Here is an 18,006-nt window from a genome sequence, read left to right on the forward strand (position 1 = left end):
TAGGTGTCGCTGCTGCAATCTACCACTGTGACCTTTGTACCCTACAGCCATACCGACACAATCACGTCTTGTCAGGGATCGTTCGATAGTTTTCGTCGCTTTTCTGTCGTTAGGAAAATAAAGCTACCATGCCTTCCTTTGTTCTGAAGACTAACCTGGCCCGCAGCGCCATTCCCAAGGATTTTCTGACGGAGACTTCCAAGCTAGTGGCCGATATCTTGGGAAAACCTGAAGGCGTGAGTATGATATAATTATGAAGGGGGAGGGGCATGTCTGTTACATGTGCACGCAAACTTGCGGCAAAGCAAACTAGAGGGCCCCAACTAATGTCATTTATTCCCGAGCACAGGAGCTGTCTCCCACCCAAAAACCATGCCCATAGCATGTCCAGAATACGAGATAATCAACGCTGGAAGTTTAGCTGCAGTGCATTGGAAAGCCGGCAGGTGGCCCATAATTTAATTGTTTTTAATGTAGCCAACACTCAAGTTACCAACATACCATCACAGGGCTGTCTCATTTTTAGCTTTTCAGCATAATTTTTTTTTCCATCCCATTATTGTATGTGAGCCCATGGTGTTAATTTTTGTTGTTAAATTTGTCCTGGAGACAGCATGCGCACTATTAAAACAACATTCACACTCTGCATGTAGTGTACTCACCATTGTCATCTTTCCTATACCCAGTTCACTTGGAATAAGCTTTAAAGGTTTGAAATATCCTCCCCCCTCCCATCCCCAGTACGTGTGTGTGTGCGTGGAGCCGGATGTCCTGATGACCTACGGGGGGTCGGACGCGCCGTGCTGCCTTGTTGACCTGATGAGCATCGGGAAGCTCGGCCTGGAGGAGAACAAAGGTCACACGGCGGCGATCTGCGAACATGTCAAGAAACACCTCAACATACCTGGGGACAGGTGAGGGCAGATCGACTATTACTGTATCACGTAGCAGGGTGCCCTACACTAAAAAAGCAAAGAAATTAGATGCCCTTCTTTTAGCGTGCGTAGTCCAGTGGTTAGCGATCATGCCTCTGGAACTAGAAGTCCCAGGTTCGATCCCGGCTGTGTCGCTCAACCGACATGCACGCTACCGGAAAAGGTTGCAGTCCTTAGGATGGGACGTTAAGCTGTGGTCCACTGTTCATTGTGCTTGTTGAAAAGAGCCAGGGGAATTTCCCCGGTACAATGAACCCAGCTGTTAATACTGTACATAACATCTGTCTTGCTGTCACGACCAGTTGAAGATTAGCTCATCTGTTCATTGAGTTCATTTGAGCTAAACTGGTTCGAGATCTCTTTTCTTTAGACACCCAGAGGACGCCCTCTTTCTCTAGCTGATAATTGCACAGGCATGTACAGGTGTCCCACACATACTGCCACTGTTGTTATTCTCCTCATACCAGACTTAAGAACAGCATAAATTGATTGACAAGCTACCAGCTGCAGATAATGACATCATGGAATAAGCCAGTTCACGGTTTAAACTGCACATGTGCTAGGTCAAAGGTGAAGGCCCCTAACTTGTAGAGACCATGTGCTTGATATATTGGGGTCGTGTGGCTCAACGGCAGAGTGTTCGACTCAGAACCAAGAGGTCCCGAGTTCGAATCCTGTCATGTCACTGATCTTGTGCCCTTGGAAAAGGCACTTTACACGACTTTCCTCACTCCACCCAGGTGTAAATGGGTACCTGACTTCGGTTGGGGAAAGTCGTATTTAGATCATTAGAACAGAAGAAAATTCAAATGTCACCAAAAATTGTTGCTTCATCTCTACAGGCTGTACGTCAACTTCCACGATGCCGCGAGGCAGGACGTCGGCAGGGACGGCACAACCTTCGCAAAATAAGAGGTCACACCACACGACGTCGACAAGAGTATAGCTTCACCATGGTGTGCTCTGGGCAAATTTAGGGTACATATTGCATCATCAGGCCTATGCTCATCAGTGTTCTCAATCTCACCAGGATTTTTTCACAGCATAGGGGTTAGGTATAGAAGGCCAACTTTGCAAGGCCCAAGTCACTTGCGGAGGGCCAAAGACATGATAACGGTTGGGAGTCTGGCATCTTCCCGCAAAATTTTGAAGTTCATAACCAAATAAGACATTATTTCCTGCATTTTTAGGGAGAAATTTTGTGAAGTTAAAGTTTTTCCTCTGCCACATCCTCATTCTAAAGCCTTTTTATAAGATTTATGAAGGTTTTTCCTAAAAAGAAACACCCCTATGCTCATTGAAACACAGCATCGGGGTCCAGATCATAGCATCGGGGTCCAGATCACAGCATCAGGGGCCCCTATGCTGAAAAGGCCTGGCGAGAACACTGCTCATATATGGTATGATAAACTATGGCTGTGGCATGCAAAGTCCCATGCAACATCGGTGTAATGTTAGATGCATATGGGAATTTACTACATCAGGTAAATTTTCATTTCTTGTGCCAAAAAGACCACGAACAAATAATCATTGACAAAGGTAATTATTCTCTTCGAAGAAAGTGAAACTGTTGGACAATTAACTTCTCCTGTGAAATAGAGCAGTATGATTCTATTACAAATTAAAAGATATCATGTTAAACATTACTGTCTTCACAATTTGGTAAAGATAAAACCAATTGATTGAATTGTAGACCTGATCAGAGAAACAGATATTCAGTTAGAAGATTTGACCCAACCTGAAGGAAGTGACTTTTTAATGGACTAGCATGTTTGACTGGAGGCACCAAAATCAGGGAACAGATGCTTTGTGCAGTTGTGCTAGTCATTTTTTTCTGTATTTGTTGTTTTGTGTTGTGAAAAAATGTGTCTGGTTTGTCTATGGACATCAAAATAGAAATAATTGAACAATGTTTCTTGACATTGGATTTACCTGCTTAAGTACTACATGTAGCTGTATAGCCTTTTGCCACCACATGAAGTGCTTACAACCTCTTTCTGCAACTACAGAGCAACCAAAAGTTGGAAAATATTGAATTTCATAAAGAACAATTTGTTTCAAATCATACTTTTACATTGCAATTGTGCAGCAACTCCGCTTTTAAAATATAGGGTTACACATATCATTCAACAATCGTCGTCTAATGAAAAGGGGGCGTTACACATTACAGTGTTAGGCAGTAGGTTGACGTTAAGCCATGGGCAATTCTAGCATATACTAGTATTCATAGAGTGGGGTGTGCCAAAAATAGTTACTCAAGCAACTGGATAAAATCTTTAATTTGACGCTGTCTGAAATGTCTGTTTCAAAATTTTACCCAGTTACTTGAGTAACTATTTTTGGCGTATCTTACTACCTGGATGTCTAACCTTCATCAACGCATAGTGGGGTGTGTTTAACTTCCATACTCATGAATTGGCGAGAGCAACACAGAGAAAGGTTTACAACTCTATTTTCCCCAAACCCATAACTGTAAAATAGGTACATGTAACTATGTAAGAACTAGTAGGGGCGTCAGAAGATAGAGCTGCCCCCCAGACAAAGTAGTATGTTTCTAAGTCTTTGCTAATCATGTAGTTGACATTTCTAACAATGTAAAGACCACGGAGACAGTAGTCAATGAAGGATGTTTTAATCTGTAGTCATACAAGACAGTAGCAGCTACATGTACAGTTGTTTCCCAGTTATCTGCTGTTCAACCTTGAGTAGACTTTCACCACAAGAAGCTGCAGAGGGAATATGTCGGTCAAACATCAAATAAAACAAGCGGTTCTTTTGCATTCCTAACCATGTCATGTACAGTATGGGCATAACACACATGCTTCACAGTGAATTCAAGCATGCAGAGTCTTCTTGAATCTATTCAAACATTGTGAAATTCCTCGTCACCATTTCTCTACTTACTTTGTAGGTGGATCATAGTGAAAGCATTTTAGACTTCTCACATGTTTATCTTCAAACTATAGACAGCTTCTCAAAATCAATGCTCAATTAACACTTATACATTGTACACAATCACATCAAAATACTGCTTTTTGTGCTTTAGTTTTAACATTCACATATTAACAGTACTGGTCAATTTTCCTTGCATAATATTTCTCTCGGTATGCAGGGCTTACAAAATACTGTCCAATATAGTCTCAACAAATACTTCTCTTTAGAAATATACCATTCCTATAAGCTGTTTTCTTCACCCATTAGCACCCATTTATAGACACCATTCCCACTTATCTATAATTTCAACAGCAGGTTTTTATTCTATATCATAAAGCCTGTGACAATTAAGCAACAGTGAATGCATGCTTTGATAACAAAGACGATTGTACAAATCTAGATGAAAATAGATGCTCTACCCGCCTGATACACAATTAGCTCTTATGTCATGTCTCAACAAGCTTCTACTCACAAATTGTACAATATCAAGTGACAGGATAGTACAGATGATTTTTTTTTCAGTTGTGGAAGAATCTGCCTAGAACAGCTTCCTAATCTCGTGATTCCTTTACTTTCTTGTTTCAGACAAAACGAAGGCTTTTGATTGAATGAAAAAAAGTAGAGATGGACCAAAAATAGTTACATCCCAAGCTGCAAATGGACCCAATTCATAATCAATCATAGTAAAGCAAACAACTAATCAAAGTTAAGACTTCATTTTCTTTTTAATACACTTTCAAAGGTAAAATCCAGTAAGGGGAGGAAAAAGGAAATTTAACCATACATTATTCTCCATTACTCGACCCAGACCTTAAATTCATAGTAGCTATGGTGTGTAAATGTGGAAGCCTTTTGTTTTGATGTCTGTTCATGCTTTAGTACTGGTGGTCTGCAACAAACAGGGACTCTGACCCAGCCAGGCTGCTTTCGCCGGTGTACTTAGCTACACAGGCCATCCCGTTTGCCTGTAACAAAACATCAAGACATGATTTAGTCCTCATATTTGTACATTCCCCTACTGCCTATTCAATCAAGGAGGTGTTAAACCTCCTTGATTCAATATACCATTGGGAGGCTCTGTTAAACCTGGCTGAGGTTTCCCACTTTTGTGGGCGCGGCCACTGCCAAGCTGACAGCCAATCAGAGAATAACCTAGATTTTTTTGGGTCTATGATTGGCTGACATCTAATTAGAGGCCACGTCCAGAAAAGTGGAAACCTCAGCCCAGTTAATATTAGCCGAGCCTCTCCATGGTATACACTATTGTATAGGCAAAAGGTGTCTCAGAGGTTCTGCGTAGGAGAGTTCAATAGTAGAGATCAATTAACATGTAGCATGCAAGGCTGCACCATTTCAATATGTTGGTTCTGTAACAGTGGGAATCAACCTCCACTAATTGACCAGTCTACATGGTCCGGACCTTTTAGCCTAGTGGTTAGCGTGTTGGATTCCCAAGCCGTGCGGATCGGAATTGGCGCGGGTTGGAATCCCCGGAGCGGCGTACTCGCCCCTTTGGGTTTTTACAGTTCTTAGATTTAAAAAAAAAATGCTGACTTGGGAGATCAACATGACCACAGTTTTGCTTAATTTTTCCATACCAAAAAGTAAGAGAAACAAGGAGATGAATTGATGTAGCCCTACATAACAAAGATTCTTCTGCCATTAGCTTTTTTATCCCAAAAATTTATCCTTTCCTCTGCAATCAAAATTCAAAGTTGTAACCCTCAAAAGCCCTCCTCATATCTATGACACTCTAGCTTAGATTTCAGCCGCAACTTAAAGATTTCTGGAATGCTCACTAAAAGAATGGGGGAAAAAAAAAACCACCTGAACTTCAGCTTGATATTCACATGATCAAACCAAACCAAACAACATAGAATCTGCACATTTATGACTAAATGTACATGCAGATGTGGAATTCAGTAAGCATATATACATCACATAAACGAGAAACTACACACACCAAACATATTTAAAGAAAGGAAAACCAATGCAGCAAGGCAAGTTTCATAAGCGCAAACAGCAGCAAAGCCAAACAGCAACTGCAAACGTGAAAATATGCTGCTTCAGAACATAACAATAGCACTAGAGCTGTGTACCTAAACAAATCTTAGGTACAGATACAGGTACACAGGTTTAGGTACAGGTCCGGACCTGAATCTGTACCTAAACTACTACTGTCTTGTTCGGAAAATGTTGGATTTTCAATAAGGACAAGAGCATGTTTGAACTGGTAACAACATAGTATCTTATTGTGCTGGGTATTATTTTTATGAAAACACAGATGAAAATTTGACTCCAGCCTTGCAAATGTGCTTTATGTGCTGGAGTATAGTATTGATATGGCTTTAGTGCACTACCACGGTCGCTTCATAGTAATTTTATCTGTTAAAGTGGCCATCCCCTGAGTCAGGCTTGACCGGTAGCGGTCCACCAGGGTTCAGGTATTTTGGACCTGTACCTAATTGATTGTACCCGGTACTGTATTGGTACAGTGTACCAGTACACAGCTCTAATCAGCACAATAAAACAAACAGCAGTAACTTGTGATCACCACAACAGAAAAGTTAACAAAGCTGCACTGGAACAGAACTCTGCACACAAACTAAACCAACAGCCTGGAACAAACAAACAAGGTTAAATAAAAACAAACGAAACCAAGGGTTAGTACGGAAAAACAACAGAAACTTTGTGTGATTGAACCAGACCTGTCTCCAGCTATAAATATTTCTCCGTCCCTCTCATTGTTTGAACCAATGTTGTTAATTTTTGCTGTTAAATCTGTCATTTTAAGCTTAAGAAAATAAATTTTCATCAATTTCATGTCATGAACTTCAAATGTTTTAAAACTTTAAAGGATGGATATTTTTGACCGCCCCAACAAACATGTTTTTGTTCTACGACGGAGGAACGGGTCCTGGAGACAGCTCTGGATTGGACGTAGATGCGACAATCGGTACCAATCGTGGTGCGGGTTTAGTAGGCGTGGTCTTTGATGAAGAGCGATTCTGCCGCGGCGGCCCCAGAGACTCCGCCGCCATATTTCCCCGCAGCGGCTTCACCGGCAGCCTGGTGAAGGACGACCACACAGAGGGGGAGGGGGGTAGAGTTGGGGAAACAATTTTACGTTTGATTCTTTATTTTTATTCATAAAGCAGAAGAGAGTTTACAAGATGCTTTGAGTTTTAACAGTCAGGAAGAAGTGTCAACTACTGTAGCAATTCCTTATGCTGTTTTGAAGCATGCTATTCTAGAGAGATATACTTCTGACTCTGAGTGTAGCTTGGAAAACCTTTTGACCTACAACTTTTCAAGACAGGAGTGTTGGTAGCATTAATTACCAAGTAGATGTGTACAGCACATAGTGGGAATTCAAAGAAATATATAATCTTTACTCTTCAACTTCATAGTGAAAGCCACGAAAGAATAAAGATTCAGAAAAGACAAAATAACTCAACAAACCACAATAAGCTACATGGCAGGTATGAGCCCAACAGTTTGGAAGGAAGAGAAGCATCACACAAGACAGAAATGAAAGATTATCCAATACTATTGTCCTATCAGTCATCAGCATTAGTTCCATGATCTGCTACAGTAACCATGAATGACCTTAATTAATTGACTTCTCAGCTTCTCTGATGAAGCTATTCCAACATCATAAACATGGCAATTGAATGACCCTTGACCTATCAAAAGTTCACACTTGACCTCTCACCTTTGCCCTTCAATGGCATCAGGAAATTTGATCCAACTGTATTCTCTCTCCAGAATGCTAAGAAAGCTATTGTAACATCATTAAAAAACATAACATTTTGAAGCTGGGAACGACCCTTGACATATCAAAAGTTAACAAGTTCACCCTTGACCCCTCACCTTTGCCCTGCCCAGGAAGGCGCCCTGCCCGGCCTTGATCTGGTCCCCCTTGCCTGCCCAGGCCTTGAGCGCGGAGGCCTGAAGGGCGCGTCCGTAGGAGAAGGTCAGCTTCCACGGCTTCTTGCCCTGGAACTGGTTAATGGCGTTCAGGTTGATGGAGGCGTCCTCCTCAGACTGTCCACCGGACAGAAACACGATGCCTGAAAAACGTGTATGGATAGAAAAATTAGGAACTGTCCAATAATCATAAGAACGATGCCTGAAGAAATGCACATGTAGACAATCGAGTCTTTGAGCTTGTGCAAAAATCTAAACTTCACTGAAAATTTGATCCATGTATACCTTAGTGTTGGAAGAAAGTTTAGCATTGTAATATGATTACTACCGACACAAATGAGCTCCGTAATGATTTGCCGACCTGCTACATGTACCTTAGCATGCTGAAGGTTGAACAGAGCGGTTACAACATGTATTTCGTATAATCTGATTGCACAATTGAATTTTAATTTTGCATTCTGTTTACCTGTTACGGACTCCCTTGGAAATCAGCCCTATTTGTTTAAAGGAAATACCTAAATATGTATCTAAGATAGAGATGAATATACAAACAAACAGGCATGACCTTACCAGGGACAGCGGCGGGTACGGTGCGTGACAGTGCGGTGACGGTTGCCGCGGCGATCTGCTCGGCGGTGTATCTCGTGCTGCAGGACTGGCCCGGGGTGCACATGTTGGGCTTGAGCAGTGTCCCCTCCAGGTAAATGTGGTGGTCCATCAGGGCCTTGTAGGTGGCAGACAGAACCTGCAGCGGAAGGAAATGTCTATCAGCTAACTGAAACATGAAATCAAAAATTTCATACCTCCTTGAAATATTGGATGTGAGTATTTGTTTCCTTCATCATTGTGAACTTCAAGCTCTGCTGCTAGGGTTGGGGTTAGGGTTATTCAAGGATCAGAGCTGGAATTAGATCTGTTGGATGAAATTTATGTTATCATTATTGTTAACCGGTGTAATAATAACTTTACACCGAACTTTTGTTAATATTATTATACATGATTTCACATTATCTGTACATGATCGGTTCTTGCTGGATGGTTCCTTTATTGTATTTTGTTATGTTATTTTGAAAAACCGATAAAAAATTTTTTTTTTAAAAAAGGATCAGTGCTGGAATGAGCACAACTCACCCTCTCGGTGATGCGCTGAGAGGTCTCCAGGGTGTGGTCCCCGTCGGGCAGAATCTCAGGCTCCACAATGGGCACCAGTCCGTTGGCCTGGCAGATGGTGGCGTAGCGCGCCAGCACGTTGGCGTTCTCCGTGATAGCGAGGTATGAGGGGGTGGTGCCGCTGATCTTGAGCACGCAGCGCCACTTGGCGAAGCGGCAGCCATCCTTGTAGTACTGGGCGCAGCGCTCGGCAAGGCCATCCAGACCTGGATGTGGGGGATTGTAAAGAATAAAGTTTAGCTAAGGTTGTTTTATTTCAGATAATGTGCCTTTAACAATGTTCCAAATGTCAACTCATTCCATAGACAATAAATGAATGAATGAACTTTATGGCTCGACAGTTGTACACGGTACAATGTATGGATAAATGGATAAGGGGGCACCCCCTAGTTTATTTTGGGTCTCAATTCGAGTTTGCACACCCCTAAGTCTAGCGACCGTCTCTTCCAGGAAATACTTCTGAGCCAAAACAACTGTGAATAGGAATGAAGGCTATCCCTCTAGCTACAAGAAAACCCGAGTTTCGGTTTCTTTAACCTTTGTAATTTTAGTAAATATAAGAGGGAAAAAGTATTTTTCCGTCAAAAATGAGGCAAAATTTGGCAGTTTCCCGTGGAACTAAATACATTACAAAATTTTTTGACACGAAAATGACTGTTAGTGTCAGAAAGAGAAAACTCCAAGGTATAATCAAGCCCATCATAAAGAAAATCCTACCACTGTGATTTTCACAATAACCCGACGCGCGAGGTAATGCAACACGGCCAAAAGAACGCAACAAAGGTCAATCTGGGTCAAATGGGCAGTTTACCTTCAACGCGTATGGATATCCGGAAGTACGGCTCGGATCGAAACGCAATTTCCAGCCAAAACACACCAATTCAAACGCTTTTCGGCCATGTTAGTATTTAATGTCAGTTCGAAGCACATTTTGAGAAATGTGAACTCAAACCCAGACCCTCGAAACCCTTTCGTCCCTTTTTTGTCGCGGACTACCATGGACCACTGTCGCGGAAGAACTGGTGCGTGCACCGATAAATGCAATAGCTGAAGACTGTGACTACAGGAATATGGATGTAAACTATGACTACAGGAATATGGATGTAACAGCAGATTGACATAATGCATGTTAAACATTTCTGTCTGTTATAATACAGCCTCTCTTTTGTAAAGCACTGTACTGGGCACAGTGCTCGGCAAGGCCATCCAGACCTACGTGTAGATGTGGGGGATTGAAAGGAATCAAGTTCAAAACGCTAAATGGGGTACAGAATTTCCCGAGCAGCCTTCGTAACCTCTGCTTCGCCTATTCAGTCAGTTGATCTTGCCTAAGCCTGATGTTTCTGACTAACATGTAGGGAGAAGAGATGCTGCTAAATAAGCATAGTTCAGAATTGGTCCATGCAGCCTTGAACTGGGCAAACTCAAGTGTCAGTGAAATTTCATGCTGTATGGAAACAAGCCCACTGCTGCCTGTGTCATAAACCCCTGCAACAGTAATATCAATATACTGGGCACTGCTTTTACTATTAGCCGATCATTTATGAAAAAATTTGGTCTTTAAATCTTTATCCATAAATGGTTCAATCTTGAAATCAGGTGTGTGCTGTGTGCTCTTTGGTGAGACAAATTAGCATCGAGTTGTGACCTCACAGACTGAAAGGAATCTTAGTCATACTAGCTATAATGGGGTAGTCCTTTCAGTGAAGTCACAACCTGTGGCTAATTTGTCGCACCAAAGAGCATGATGTGAGTAGACCAAACCATACAGACCCGTCCTGTGCAGCTTATACCTACTTTACAAAACTGGCTTGTCATACATAATGCTGTTTGCCAATTATGTGAAATGAATCATAAAAATGAAGATTTATAGACTTACCCTGTGTGGTTCCCTCACCAGCAGTGCCGGACAGGGGGACGACTCCCTTGTCAACCTACAGGACAACAGAGGGAAAAATACATTTCTTCAAACTTGTGCTCCTCATTTCTGTTACAATAGAAAACGTGATATTAACTTAGGTCCGCTTTATTTTGACACCTAATGTTGACGGCCGAAATCTTACTAGTCTTGAGAAAAAACTTGAATCCCTACCTACCATCCCTAGTTTTTCAGGACTTTGCTTTTATGTATATAGATGCATGATAAAGAAAGGTTTTCACAGTTGCATACACAATGTAATGTAACAAAGAGTGTGAGATAGTGCACTGAAAACAGAAGAGAGCAGTTTTAGGGGGTGGACAGAACAAAAGTGGTTTTCCCTTCCATAAAAGGTCAATCTGCTAATTCCTAAGATCAGTTTTGCATAAGGATGGAAGAGTTGTTACACGTACTGCTAAATACCCATATGCTCACAACTGCTTCACCCCTAAACTAAACTAAATCAAAGTCATGGAAACCCAACATTTACAGTTTTCGTGTGTCTGTGTAGCACAGTGGCAGAGCATCCGGCTATGAACCAATAAGACCCAGGTTCAATCCCCAGTGGAGTACCCAGACATGTCCGGACATGCACCCAGACGTTGTGCCCTTGGGAAAGGCACTTAACACACATTTCCCATGTCCTAAGCCCAGCAGTAGGGTTTGGGTTGGCGTTAGCCGTAAAAACTCTTGCTACAAAAAAGGACTTGCACTTGATGAGGAGTTCTGGGGCTTCCCCATCCATGTGCAAGCACGCCTAACCCCCAGATGATGGGGAACAAAAGACGTTAAATTGGATAGAGAGAGAGAGAGATAAGGCCTAATACCTTGATGCCAGGAATGATGCCCTGGTCCTGGAGCATCTTGACGAACGGCGTCCCGTCGTCCGCCTTCTGGTAGAGCGTCTCGTGGAACAGGATGACTCCGGAGATGTACTTTGGCATCTCGGAGCCGGAGGAGAACAGCAGCTGGCGGTACGTGCGTCGGTTCTCCTCGGTGTTCTCCACGCTGATGTTGGCGAAGCGCTTTCCCATGGTTCCTGGGAAGTAGACCATATGACATCAAAATACAATATTTTCTCTTTATATATGTACTAGTAATGAACACACTAAGAAACCACTAAGACTATAATTTGAAGTATATTGTAAACCCCCTTTATGAAAGTGTAATAGCCCAGGATAGAGCCTCATTCTGAGAAAGTGTTGTTGTGTGTTGGAATCCTGGGGTCAGGAATAAATCTTTATTGACACAATAAAAGTACAGCAACTTTTGTAAGGTCTACTACATCTAATTCTTACAAACAGTCAAGTGGATACAAATGAATTTACCTTGACATATCATATATCAAGCACCATCTGATACTGATGATGTTACATCGTGATGGAATTAAAAAATACCAATAAGTAAAGGAAAACATATTTCATTCTCATAGGATATACTGTTTGTCCAAATTCTGGATGACATTCCCAGAATTTTGCAGAACTTCCCTAGAGACCTAGATATGGATAAACTTTTGTTACATCCTACTTGTATATGTTACTATTGTAAATATTGATTGATTTGGTCTGTCTACTTTTAAAAAATTGGACTTCTAATGATTTAGATATGTTTTTTGGGATTTATAGTGTTGCCTGTTACCTGTGCTCTCATCAGCAGCCAGGATCCCCTTGCCCGGGCTCACGATGGCGTTGGCGGTCGCCGCCAGCTCTTTCTTCAGTTCTGGAGTCAGGGGGGCGTCCATCTTGGATATCTGTGTTGGTTTCTCGATGCACACACCTGGAAATTGGTGCAAGAACACAGCGTCACAAACATGTACATACAACAAAAGAGGTTGCTACTCTGGGGAACTTTCGACACGAACTATGTCTCTTCATCAACACGGTAAAGTCAGATCTCGTCTTGGAGTTCTCTTGTCCCGTGACTTGATGTTAATCAACACATGACAAGAGACAATCATCATCATAAACAGGCTGTACTACATGTATTACCACCTCTGCATGAGGGCCATCCGCTGCTGTCTAATGTGGCCACGTTTTGGTGATTATTTTTCCCATTGACAAAAGAATTAAGAATCCTTTCTGCAATTTTCTTCATATCTATTCACTTGTGTGGTCGCTACAGACATGTTTGACTCCAACTTCAAAGCAACATTATTCATCTACCAAAAAGTGTCAGACTAGTGCCATGACTGCCTTTTGGCACCGATGTTGCAACTTAAATTGGTCACATCAGGAGTAGCAAGCAGGGGCAGTTTAAATTCTTAAGTGTACAAGTAATGTACAGGACAATTGCTGACTGCCCCACATACGTGTACAATGATACTATTGGAATGCAAAATGCCACCACACCAGACAGACTAATGTATGTACATGTATATTTACAACAATCAGGTCAGTTGAAACACAGCCAACACAGCCCCCCTCCCACCCAAATTGTGCAGTCTGTGCCCCATATATGGGCCCAAGGTCATGTCCTTTCAGTAGGTGCGACCTAGAAAGTATGACAAACTGACAGACTCAGCCCATCTTTGCCATAGTCCAATGACCTTCAAAAAGGTCAACGTTCCTTCTATATCTGCTTTTATGAGTTACTATCTGTTAAGTTGAAACACAGCCAGTAGAGCTTAATCTAGAACCCAAGTCTGGCTTTATGTACTGTACATAGGACAATGAAGGTCAGACAGCCAGGTAATAAGATACGCAATGTAACATTACTCAAGCAACTTGATAAAATTTGGAAATGGTCAGTCACTGACAAAAGGCAGCGGATGCTGTTTAAAATGCCTGACCGTTTCCAAATTCATCCAGTTGCTTGGGTAACTGTTACCTTGCATATCTATGTACTGCAGTTGAGGCTCATAGTCATACTGGTAATCAATATGTAGGGAGGTCAGTGACCTTCAGATTACATTACAAACCCAACCCATGTCCATTCCATCTGCCTCACTGATCATGAGTTCACTGACCTTCAGCAAGGTAATTGTACTACTTTGTACTATCAACTTGGTCTATAGCAGACTTCTTCATTTTATAACAAAAATGCAAAAAATGACAAATACAAAATAGTGCTGTGCATTCAGTATGGGGGGAAAAGGCATGGAAGCTGAAGGGACTACCCTAAAGATTGATTAAAAAAAAAAAAGCTGCAGAAAGAAAATTCATTGTAATTTCTTATATGCCGTCTGCCAACCATGCAAAGTATGACCCGCCCATATTTTGCATAAAGCTGCCTGGTAACATCTTTGGTCTTCATTACTTCCAGCAAGGATTGGTTTGACTTTTGAGTTAGCTGGAAAATTAGACAGGGTGTTCTTTAGGTAATCACAAGACATCTAATTATGTACAGAAAAGCCAATTTCCATCTACACCATACACTTCTGAGCACTGTACTGGGTATACATACAGGTCAATTCCTTATGTCTCAACATTATTCTCTCATGCATATAGATGCATGATAAAGAAATGTTTTCACAGTTGCGCACTCAGTGCACTGCAACAAAGAGGGAGTGTACTGAAAACAGAAGAGAGCATTCAAATATTCCTTTCCAAGGAATTCTTATCATTCTGCTTAATGAAAGTTAATCTCACATTCACAGACAGCTGGACCTAAAAGCCAGTTGAATCCTACCCACCTTACAAGAGCTCTCAAAATCACCTGCACAATCCGACCACACTGAGGAAAGAAGTGTCCTGGCAGCTCGTGGACAAGATTTATACGTCTGCAGTTACCGGCGTCTGGGCAAGATGGCTGCCGTACAGGGCTATATATAACAGCTATAAAGTCACATTGACATTGGGACGACCTCTATGTGTGCAAGGCACAGTAACCCATAAGGCCAAACCATTCAGTTTTAGGGGGTGGACAGAACAAAAGTGGTTGTCCTTTCAATTAAAGGTAAATCATTATGATGAGATTTGTATTAGGATGAAAGGGTTGTTACACGTACTACCAGTAAACATGGTAGACTTACCATGAAAAATCCATGCTCACAATTTCACCCCTAAACTAATTAATAAAGAGGCTAAAAGTCATAGAAACATTATACATTTGTGGCTAGTCTATTTTGGGGGATTTCCTTATTTTAAGCATTGTCAGTATGTACATATTATAACAGTCCCTAACCTCTAACCATAGTGACCTTTATCATTGATCATTTATAATACTATATACTAGTAACCTTAAGCACACTTAAGTAGTTTGGCACCAAATTCTCTATTGGTTACAGGGGTAGGCAGCAGAGAGAAGGTTAAACCTTAAATCTTAAATCTTATCAAAGTCAAGAACAAGCGTATTGAAAGAAAAATTATCTATGGATTCTGTGTTCATATGAAGCAAGAATATATGAAAAGGGCACATCATGAAGCAAAATTAGGAAGTAGAAATATAACAGATGTAATTTCAAACACTTTCAACTCTTGCTCTAAGTTTATTCAATAAATAATTCACCGGCTCACCTATCACATGTACTGGAAGATTTGTCAGTTTGACAGTGACTTTGCTTCTTTAAAACACAAGCATATATTAACTTATGTAGTGTGAATATGTCACTTCCTGAAGTTTATGTCATGTCCTGCGTTCCAAGAAGAAAGCATGAAGTGTGGATAGAGCATTTACATAGCAGAGGAAGTAGCTATGCTTCAGTAACACTACGGAAAACTTTCAAATAGTAAATTCATCATGACTAGGCTTTTTTCTCCACACTTAACTTTAATTTACTGAAATTTTTAGCTACTTTACTGTCCGTATCAATGTGTTTAACCTTCTCCGTGCTGCCCAACCGCTGAGTGTAGTTGGGATAGTCACCCCAATGTTTTGATGTGGAAAAAAAAAAAACACCCTTGTGAGCTTTCAATCTAACTAAAGCACCCTATTTTAGTACCAAGAAGTACCATGCAAGAAATACAGGGCTTCTCTTCAGTTTTCTTTGAGGCAAAAGTAATTTTAGCAGCACACTTTAAAACCAACACCACGGCACTTGAGTAGTGTGTGTTTTTCTACTGTCTATACCTGCACAGATACTTGGAATTCTGTAACTGAAGCATGACTCCTTAGACTTAAGAATTGTGTACCACTAATAAACGCAAGGAAATAAATGTGATGACTCAAGAAATAAAATAAACAATCAAGCAGTACAGAATTGTTAGTTGCTACTTTTTTCCAGTTTTTTCCCCCCACAAATCTATTAATCTTATAAGATTGGTCCTAAAATTAAAAATATTTGGTAAGTGCCATTCTTGTCTACTTTATGTCATCTTAACACGGGTTTCTCTTTCCTCTTGTTTGGCCAACTTAGTACTATTCCATTTAATACTATAATTTGAATAAATCATATCTTTGCCTTCGCATTCTGTAGAGCTGCAAAGACATGTAAATTATGTATGAAGTGTCGCAAAGCCTCCTGCGAAAAAAAAACAACGCATTTTCTCTCTTGGGAGGATGGTGGGAGGATGGTGGGAGTCAAGATTTAAAACGTCCTATCCAGCGTACATTTGCCAACGCCATTTCGGGAGGGGGTTCCCAATGACATCCATATCAGCAGTGCGACTCTTATAGACAGACTTTGGCACGTACCGCTCGTCTGTGGCGTGTTCTGTCTCATGATGGGCATATGGTCGCAGAACACAGTATTAATGGGCGACCCCCGTGGACAATAGTAGTTCGGGTATGAAGTAGTGCGTCACATTACTTGAAAAGGCCATAGTTTTTCTTCTGTGCACGTTAGCGAGGCTGAAACTGTGGTGAATGGTAGAGGAATACGTCAGTTTTGAGACAGTACGAGTTTGATTACGATGTTTGTTCGGTCGGGTTGGATTCGCGCCTGGATATTGTTACCGCCCGACTACTGTAAGTCGCCTGCAGTACGGTGACCTCCGCCGGGGGGCATATCAAAGTGGCTTTTAAAAGAGAACGAGCCGGCAAATTCAACCTTATTTTGCAGATATTTTGTAGATTGAACCTTGAAGTCAAGCATATAAAAATCTGGTACCCTAATTCTGCACCTTTCTATAAATTTTCAAGCGTCGAAGCATCTCACCTTGGGATCCTTAACTATATAAATCCCTATAGGAGAAATACTGTGGTCTGCAACCATATACCACACAACACGCCCCCCTCCCCCACACGTGACCGAACATCATAGCGCTACGTGACAGCTCGCCTGTATGTTATGGGGTCGGGCAATGCCCTCTCAAAGTCACGCAAGCCGGGACGTTTCAAGCATTGTATGTCAGTGTACAGCTGTGATGTTATACCGCCTTTACAGCTACTCAAAACATCTAAATTACCGGGTTATAATTCATGGCATAACAAAATTAATCCGGCTCGGCATACCAACATAATCGAGTTGCTATAAAAGTGCCCAGGTAAAATAAAAGAAGGGACGCTACCAGTAAAATAACTACTGTAACCTAAACCTAGTTACAACAGTATCTTTTCAAAGCTCAAGGTAAACCGATCACATATCCGCCCAGGATTGTTTTGAAGACCAAAGCTCAAAGGTCAGTCTTGACAAGGGGGCACCATGAAAGGCACGTCGCAGCTGTGCACGTAGGCATGCCGCCGTTTTATGGAGCAACGCTTTTGGTCATAACTCTCTTTTCACAGAATGAATCATCCTCAAAGTCCGCCTACTTCTTAACTAGTACCTTATCTAACTGCGAACCAAGTATGAAGTTAATGTGTGAATGATAAACGTACTTACGAAGAAGAAACTTGGGAAGAAGTCGTCAAACAGCCACCGAGGTTCGCGCGATGGAGCTAGAAGGTCGCAGGATAGCAATGACGTCACACTCTCGCCCAAACTCGTCATACGTGGTCACGTGACGTACATTTTACAAGCCCCAAAATTAAAGATGCCGATAAAATATTGGGCAAATATCTGTGAATATAAACATACAATACTCTTTATTTGCTTTGAATAGTTGATATCTTCCATATGTTCGTCTGAATTCTGTGATCGTACAGTCTCGTTGAAGTCTCGTTTATGATTTGCAAGGCAGGCCAAGGACGCCCTCTGATTGGCTCACAGGGACAACGCCCACAAGTTGCCCTTCAAGAAAACACAAACTGGTTGTTTTTAGTACATTTAATGCTTTTAGCTCACTTTGGCACATAAAATGG

At 41.5% G+C, this 18,006-nt stretch overlaps 2 protein-coding genes across 5 annotated transcripts; one reads left to right on the forward strand and one right to left on the reverse strand.

Moving 5' to 3' along the window:
• Positions 1 to 1,949, forward strand: LOC136423207 (macrophage migration inhibitory factor homolog). The gene is made up of 3 exons (XM_066411282.1): positions 1 to 236; positions 742 to 914; positions 1,778 to 1,949. Exons 1-3 carry the CDS (start codon positions 129 to 131, stop codon positions 1,845 to 1,847), a joined length of 351 nt encoding a protein of 116 aa, XP_066267379.1. The 5' UTR covers positions 1 to 128; the 3' UTR covers positions 1,848 to 1,949.
• A 1,602-nt stretch (positions 1,950 to 3,551) lies between these two features.
• On the reverse strand, positions 3,552 to 17,710 carry LOC136423213 (fructose-bisphosphate aldolase-like). Of its 4 annotated transcripts, none has more exons than XM_066411295.1 (9): positions 17,584 to 17,710; positions 12,526 to 12,663; positions 11,715 to 11,926; positions 10,849 to 10,903; positions 8,931 to 9,175; positions 8,370 to 8,544; positions 7,743 to 7,942; positions 6,830 to 6,938; positions 3,552 to 4,834 (listed from the first exon to the last, which is right to left on the reverse strand). In XM_066411295.1, exons 1-8 carry the CDS (start codon positions 17,693 to 17,695, stop codon positions 6,846 to 6,848), a joined length of 1,230 nt encoding a protein of 409 aa, XP_066267392.1. In that variant the 5' UTR covers positions 17,696 to 17,710; the 3' UTR covers positions 3,552 to 4,834; positions 6,830 to 6,845. The 4 variants fall into 4 exon arrangements, with proteins under 4 accessions (XP_066267392.1, XP_066267409.1, XP_066267418.1 ...); XM_066411312.1 differs by having other exon boundaries at positions 17,588 to 17,688; XM_066411321.1 differs by lacking the exon at positions 17,584 to 17,710 and adding an exon at positions 14,519 to 14,637.
• Between the last annotated feature and the right edge of the window lie 296 nt (positions 17,711 to 18,006).

The sequence above is a fragment of the Branchiostoma lanceolatum genome, chromosome 1, assembly GCF_035083965.1.
Source record: "Branchiostoma lanceolatum isolate klBraLanc5 chromosome 1, klBraLanc5.hap2, whole genome shotgun sequence".
In the NCBI taxonomy this organism is placed as follows: domain Eukaryota; kingdom Metazoa; phylum Chordata; class Leptocardii; order Amphioxiformes; family Branchiostomatidae; genus Branchiostoma; species Branchiostoma lanceolatum.

What these genes read in the sequence shown, in the direction of transcription:
- LOC136423213 (XM_066411295.1), bottom strand. Translation starts at nt 17,695, where the DNA reads ATGACGAGTTTGGGCGAGAGTGTGACGTCATTGCTATCCTGCGACCTT. An exon ending in CTCAGCGCATCACCGAGAGG is followed by an intron (nt 8,545 to 8,930) that starts GTGAGTTGTGCT and finishes CTTCCGCTGCAG; the next exon opens with GTTCTGTCTGCCACCTACAA. An exon ending in CGTACCCGCCGCTGTCCCTG is followed by an intron (nt 7,943 to 8,369) that starts GTAAGGTCATGC and finishes CACGTTTTTCAG; the next exon opens with GCATCGTGTTTCTGTCCGGT.
- LOC136423207 (XM_066411282.1), top strand. Translation starts at nt 129, where the DNA reads ATGCCTTCCTTTGTTCTGAAGACTAACCTGGCCCGCAGCGCCATTCCC. An exon ending in TCTTGGGAAAACCTGAAGGC is followed by an intron (nt 237 to 741) that starts GTGAGTATGATA and finishes TCCCATCCCCAG; the next exon opens with TACGTGTGTGTGTGCGTGGA. An exon ending in CTCAACATACCTGGGGACAG is followed by an intron (nt 915 to 1,777) that starts GTGAGGGCAGAT and finishes TCATCTCTACAG; the next exon opens with GCTGTACGTCAACTTCCACG.